The sequence below is a fragment of the Penaeus japonicus genome, unplaced genomic scaffold (assembly GCF_977035675.1).
Source record: "Penaeus japonicus unplaced genomic scaffold, GWHDUDI00000001_assembly GWHDUDI00000033, whole genome shotgun sequence".
In the NCBI taxonomy this organism is placed as follows: Eukaryota; Metazoa; Arthropoda; class Malacostraca; order Decapoda; family Penaeidae; genus Penaeus; species Penaeus japonicus.
The window spans coordinates 15,594,249-15,601,748 of record NW_028234435.1 but is presented as its reverse complement, the minus strand read 5'-3'; the positions used below and the strand labels follow the sequence as shown (position 1 = coordinate 15,601,748).

Here is a 7,500-nt window from a genome sequence, read left to right as displayed (position 1 = left end):
TTCAGGTGGGAATCACTGATGCCTCCCATAGCGCCAGAGAGGGGTCTGGCCAGACACTTAGCCAGACGATGAGGAGTGCTGCCAATGCCAGAAGTGATCGGTCTCATCGGTACACCTGGCTCGTGTATCTTCGGGAGACCTCTCATGGAAGGGGTACGTGGGGCCTCCTCCAGGAGATGAAAGAGATGTTTTCCCCGGGCAGAGTGTAGAAGTATATCCCTTGCCTTCTTCTTGAAGACGGCACCCTTCCTTCTTGGCATCGCCTCTTGCTACCTTTCTGTAAACAGAAGCATCAGACAGTAAATCGTTCATTTTTACATTATAATCACTATTATCCATAACAACAATACGTCCAACAGTTGTTTGAGATTACGTAGTCGATTAAATCCCTGCTGTCCTGCCCGATGCTGAATTTAAGACCGAGAGATAATGCTTCCTTCTTGGTCTGTGTAAGACGTCTGCTTGATAAGTTCCGTAACAAGTCATTTCATCCAGATTTCATCCATCTGCTCTTGTTGCATATTCGTTGTAATTTCGCCTTGTGTTTGGCTCGTTGAGCTTGGTCTTCTTGTTGTAGCTGAAGAACCAACTCATGGGGCAGGAGGTTGCCCTCGAGCTCGTTCCGGAGTTCGTAGAAACGGTGTTGAAGAGTCCTGATGGCCTCCACAAGGAAGGCCCGAGCGCTATCAGGAAACAGATGCTCGCCTGATTTTAACTGGTTCAGAGCTGAAGGTGGCAGTACTTGCTCAGCTAAGCAGTCCATCAGGAAACCACGTCGATTCTTGACACTCTGGATCTTGCGTCTTGTGAAGAAATCCCTGGGAGGGTCAATCCACTCACCACTCATACCATATATATATATATATATATATATATATATATATATATATATATATATAAATAAATATACAAATATATATACATACATATACATACATACATACATACATACATACACACACACACACACACACACACACACACACACACACACACACACACACACACACACACACACACACACACACACACACACACACACACACACACACACACATGCATACATTCATTTCTTCTTCAGAACTGTGTGTGTGCACTAGCTCCACTCACTCAACTCACTCTATTCACTCCACTCTCTCTACTCACCCCACTTACTCTATTCACTCCACTCACTCTACTCATCCCGCTCACTTACTCACTCACTCACTCACTCACTCACTCACTCACTCACTCACTCACTCACTCACTCACTCACTCACTCACTCACTCACTCACTCCCTCACACACACACACACACACACACACACACACACACACACACACACACACACACACACACACACACACACACACACACACACACTCACACACACACTCTCACTCACTCACTCACTCACACTCACTCACTCACTCACTCACTCACTCACTCACTCACACACACACACACACACACACACACACACACACACACACACACACACACACACACACACACACACACACACACACACCCTAGAAGTGTGTTTTTCAGTAGAATTCCAAATATGGAAATAGAATTATTAAATCTTTATTGAACCTAAAGGAAATTTATAGCCATGTAGTGTATTCTGTGTGCGTGTGCGTGTGCGTGTGCGTGTGCGTGTGTATGTGTATGCATGTGTAATTGTGTGTAAGTTCTTCAGAAAGTTGAGAAAGTCTAGGTAAGGGGTATCGATTGTTATAAATCCTAGTGAGAGTTAGAATGATACAGGGCTAGCAGTATAAAGACACGGACTGACTTATTTATTTCCAGAGGAACTAACAGAGAGACTTTCTTTCAGCTTGTTTGCTCAGATCTCCAACGTACTCGCACTGGCTGTCGTGTTCTGGTTTGACTTCTCGCACTCGGAGGAGGTGCCTTTCCAGCCCAATGAGTTCTCCATAAAGGGCTTCCCGTTCTTCTTTGCCGTGGCCATCTATTGCTATGAGGTATGGCATTTTTCTGCTTCATCTCCTTCAGGATGGACAAGGCTTTTTCTCTGTGTGTTTATTTGAACTTTTTAATTGTTACAGGAACTTGTCATATAGAGCATGATAAACCATAATAAAATGAATGTAAAGATTTCCCTATGGTCAGTTAAGTCTATGGGGTTAGCCATTCTTGATACAAACTTTCTTGGGGTTAATATGTAACTGGAAATATGAATAAAATGGAAACATTTTAAAACAAGGATGCTTTATATTGGTTTATACTGTTCAAAAATGCCAGGAGAATCCAATAAAATTTGAATGGGAATGCTGTTCAATTGAGATTTACTAGTTAGAATTCAAATGGGAACACCGCAATAGTTATAATTTCAAATAGGCTTGTCACCTTTAGTTTTTTGAGGGAGGCATGGGATTTTTGCTGTTGTGATGTAGATAAAAATTGATCCTTAGATTTTTTTCTTCTCTCTCTTTTCTTTTCCCTTCTTTTCTCTTTTTTCTTTTTTGACATAATGCATTTCAAATATTTCTACTAATGTGAACTATGATTCTGCCATCAGGGTGCAGGCATGATTTTTTCTCTGGAAGAATCTGTTGCAGAGAAGAAGCGAGACAAGTTCCGATCTATATTTGTGTGTACAATGACAGGACTCACAACACTGTACATATGCTTTGGTGTATCAGGATACGCATCCTTTGGTCCACGTAAGTTAAATTTTCTTGTTTTTTGCCATTTTTCATTATTTTCCTATTTTTTCTTCTATGTGTGTGTAGGGTGGTAAGAAGTTGGGGGGCAGCTTTCAAAAGATTGAAAATAAATAAGATGAGATAGGAAAAGATGCTCAATACAGGCATGACTGAACATTTGATGTGGTACTTAACTTATCAAAATGATTTAGATTACCTGTTTTTATATAAAAAAAAAAGTCTTGAATACAAAAAATATAAGAGATATATGATACAAGGTACCAAAGGAAGCTTTCCCTCCCAGATACAATGGACATCATCACCTTGAACCTGCCTCATAGCAACGGGTCGGTGGACTTTGCAGCAATGGTCAAGATTTGCTTAGGGATCTCGCTTTTCTTCACCTACCCAATGATGATGTTCCCTGTGACCCATCTCCTTGATAAGACATTTGCACTGCATAATGCTCCTTATAAGGGGGTAAGTGTTTTGATAGTTTTTTTTTTGATGGCTGAATTATGTTTTTCTTTCTATCTTTATAAGTATGAAGCCTTTCCAAAATTCTAATGTGTCTTTTTGATATTAACCCTTTTTTTAACTGCATTTTTCTTTTAATGAAATATTTATTCCTTCAGTTATGATGATCTATTATACCAAATGTTAATTAGTATCACTTGGTAATATATCTTATATAGACTCATAATTCATACCATAAGTCTAGAAAATAATAGAAAACAAAAATCTTATGATGTGGCCCGTCTCGGAAGAGGAAGGCCAAAAGTCCTGCTCACCAAGACTATTGGATCATTTTGTACAAGTTAAAAAAAAAACTCATGGGTTGTTTTCCTGTGTCTTTGTCTTTTCTTCCTGTCAACATACCATCTATTTACCCCCATTCTTGTAATTTTTGGCCTTCCTTTCCCTGAGCCAGTCATATAATTGTTTTTCTTGCCTCCTTTGTCATGAGTGGAGCATAGCGAGAATGAATTGGTAACACTGGTATTGTATGGCATATATTCATAATTCATTCAAGTTTATTGTCTTGTATGTATTTTATTGCATGTTATTTTTGTAGTAACCTTTTTTAACTTTGACAATCAACTGTATGCTATATATTATTTATGTATTTGATATATGACAGTGAAATATACATCTACTGGTGTATAAAATAAAGCTGAAATATCAAAGACTAAAATTTACCTTAGTGAAACTGGAAAAATCTAGCATTAGTTGCAGCTGGAAGGGGCAGACATAACCAATGAGATTTAAGCAAGGAGTGTGTTATTCACTGAGCTCAATTATAGCACCTATCCATAATTGTGAAGAGGTCATATAATGTTAGCATTGGTAGTAAAGACTAACCCACCTTCTTGTAGTGTACAGTATTTATTACATAATTGATCACACTATATAATTGATTTCCCAAACAGAATGTGTTACGAATGGTGCTGGTGGGTTTGACGGGTCTAGTGGTCAGTGCAGTGCCAAACTTTGGCATCCTAATTAGCCTTATTGGTGCCACATGCTGCACTCTCTTGGCATTCATCCTTCCTGCTGCCTTCCATCTCTCCATCTTCCGGCAGTAAGTCCACCTTTCTTTTTCATGAGGATCCAGTATGTCACTAAAGTGAATGACAAGTCTAAGGGAGTTTTATAAAGGAGAATAACAAACACTTTAATCATTTAGTAATTTTGCTATTGTTGCTTTTTTGTTGGTTTTGCATCCTCATTAGGTATGTCTAATTCTATCTTTCCCACTCCCAGGAGACTTACAAAGCGACAGTGGTACTTCGACATGTTCTTGGTTGTGCTGGGTGTTATAGGCTCTGTGGTGGGTCTTTGGGATGCCTTCAACAGGATGAGCGAAGGACATGACCCACTACTAGAGGTCAATGAGTTTTCGCAGTCGCCGGGGAGGAACAATAGCCTTCACAACCATGTCAAGGTAACTGTTGCACCAGCTAGCAACATGAGTGTGCTTTCGACTTCTGTTCTGAAAAACATAACTGAAGCAGAGGCCTCGTATGGTAAGTTGAATGCCACCACCAAAGGCCTGACTCAGGTGTCCCTCAAAGATAGTAGGAGAAAAGTAACAAAAAATAAGACCACAGTTAGGCCAGTAGCAGAGTTGAATGCTAGCTCGCCCAGTTCGCCAAGTGCTGTACCAGGAAAGCCGACGAAAGCAGCAGCGGCTGACAGAAATAACAATAGTGATAAGCAAACTCAGATGAGGGCAGATGACATGGTATTGACAAAAACACTAGATCAGCAAGGAACAAATAAGTCAGACTCTGCCAACAAAGCCGAAACAAACAGTTCATTGCCTTCTATTGTGCCTACAGAGGTAAACGACAAAAAGATAGATAGTACAATATCAACTCGGAAAGTTGAAAAAGGTACTTCAGCTTCTGAGAATGTTCAGTCAGTCCAGGAATCAGCAAAAGAAACAGTCACTGAGAGTAAGAAGACCTGAAAAGATGTGGATTCTATTTTGTTGTATATATTGTGAAATGACACAAACTTTGTGATTTTGGCTGCCTGAGGAAATAGTCTGTAACAGTACACTTATGCTTTAATAGAACTGATAGCTGTTACATGTTCCATGCATAAAAATTGACCATGTAACATAGACCTTTTTGAGTTTGTGCAATTTTTTGTGATATTCACAAAATTTAGGATTTCCATAAATTTTCTAGTCTTCCTGTCAGCTGATTCGTAAACATCTTAATGCTCAGTGAAGTTTCAGTAAAATGATAAATGTAGCTATTTTTATTTTTAGATTTGACTTTATTTTTTTATGTTATTTTACATGCTTGTGTGTTGCAGGTGGTGGAATAGTTGTATATATTTATTGCTGGTATATGATTCTTATCCATTTTCAATGTGTAATGTTCTGACACAAGGTGCTAAATTGGGAATACTAGCATTCCATTTTTCCCCCAAAGTGATGTGAAAATGGTATGTTTGCTTGAAAGAACAACATGTAATATGAGAAAGTGAAAGTTCCTGTTTCACCCCTTTTTTTATGTCATTTGTTTATTTGAGTTGTTTCACCTTAGAGCACTGTCATTCATGTAATTATTTTTACTCCCCACATCATTTCAGTTCATGGCATTGTAGTTTTTCATTATACATATAAAAATATTAGTGGTTGGTGAACTGAAATAGAAAATAGTAATAATAATACAAGAACAAATATGGTGCTTATAACACCCAGAAAATCTTGAGTGGGACTTAAAGCTTTTAGAGGAAAGAAAGGTGTTCCATTTTACCAAGTAGACCAGATGATTCTCTTTAGTTCTGGCACAATAATGTGTCTTCAAACTTTTCTTGTCTGTCAGCATCTTCATGGAGGAATATAAGCTCAAAATTCCAAAAAGAATGAATGAAAAGAATGACATCTGGCAGTAACAGAACTTGGTAAGTGATTTCATAAGAATAGATACTTATTTACACTTTTTTATTTATGATTTTATTTACTCTTATTTTTTTGTTTTACATCTCTTGAGTGTTTTCTTTAACTGCAAAAGAAGGTCATCACAATGCCCATTATCCTTTGACATCAGTGCAGCTTATATACAGAGAATCATGACTAGAGCTTTTCAAAAGATTAAAGTAATAAAGCAAGTCAAGGTTTTGTCACCAGGTTTTGTTAAATTTTCAGTCATCTGCCTTGGCCACTGGAAATGTTTTTGGTGCATATTGAAACTTCTGTTTGCAAGGTAGTGTGATTGAACTCGAGTGAGTTATTCACGCATGTCTTTCATGGAATTCACCTCATTTGAAAATGGTTGATTGGTTGTGCACAGTAAACTTCTTTTGTTTTTTTCCTTTTCATGGGGACAAGGGTAGTTACTTCTTTCCTTTGAGAGTCTGTTAGTATTTTAGACAGAATTTGTTAGTGATACAACTGTTGATTGATTTTTCTGAACTGTTTGCTTGGATTTTACCTGCTTGATGGGAGAACACCATGTTTTGACTTTGAGCAAGCTTTAAGATTGAAAGTGTATCATCCACCCAAAATAAGTTTTACATGGAGAAAAAAAATCAAGTGTTCAGGTTTATTGTGTCCATTGTATGTAAAGACAGATACAGTTCATATATTTTATTTTGTCTTAAAAATACTTTTTTCTATGTTTTTACACTTTCCTTTTAAATTTAATTGTAGCAATAAACTTCTAATTGTGGTTTTGGTTGTTAAGTGTATAATTAGAGAGGGAATATTTTACACTTATGTACAGTCTATTTTTATGGTTCAGTAAGAATGCAAATTTCTGTGTTTAATAACAATACTATTCATGTTTGTAATGGCAGTACCTGTTTGTGTATATTTTAAAAAAATTCCTTTGTATCATGTAGTTCTGCTCAAAAGCACGAATAGTTCTGGGATCATTACAATACTTAGTGTTCATGACATAACTTGGTTGTAAACTGGTTATTATTATATGTAAGCACTTTATAATTATAACTGTACAAATGTATTTGGAGAAATCATTGTTTTGTATATTATTGTATATTATTTAGTGTTCTGTAATTCCTGACTGAGTGTTTGATATGCTTTTTTTTCCACACTGGGTGAGTTTATCAAACACCCGAGTAGAGGACAGGGTATATTAATTGGGTGCGGATGTTAGGGATGAGGGGGAAGGGGGGGGTTCACTGGACTAATGTACTTAACGTGGAATATTAGATAGATATTTAATTGCAAGTTTCAGTCTTGTGAACAACTTTCCTATGCTTGTCAGCCAGTGTAAGACTCATAATTTTGCATATTTCCATGTTATCGGTAAGTGTGACTGAATTGAAGATTTTATTGCCCTACCTCTCCCACCCCTCAAGGCAAAAAAG

General features: G+C 37.5%; 1 protein-coding gene across 1 annotated transcript in view; it reads left to right on the top strand.

The window, feature by feature from the left end:
- LOC122258428 (uncharacterized) overlaps positions 1-7,500 on the top strand; it is a 25,584-nt gene that overhangs the window by 17,372 nt on the left and 712 nt on the right. The window contains exons 5-9 of the mRNA XM_043024370.2: positions 1,821-1,968; positions 2,526-2,670; positions 2,957-3,132; positions 4,083-4,234; positions 4,417-7,500. The exon at positions 4,417-7,500 is cut by the window's right edge and continues 712 nt beyond it. Of these exons, the coding sequence (XP_042880304.2) occupies positions 1,821-1,968; positions 2,526-2,670; positions 2,957-3,132; positions 4,083-4,234; positions 4,417-5,125 (1,330 nt within the window). The 3' untranslated portion in view covers positions 5,126-7,500. The remainder of the gene's footprint in view (positions 1-1,820; positions 1,969-2,525; positions 2,671-2,956; positions 3,133-4,082; positions 4,235-4,416) is intronic.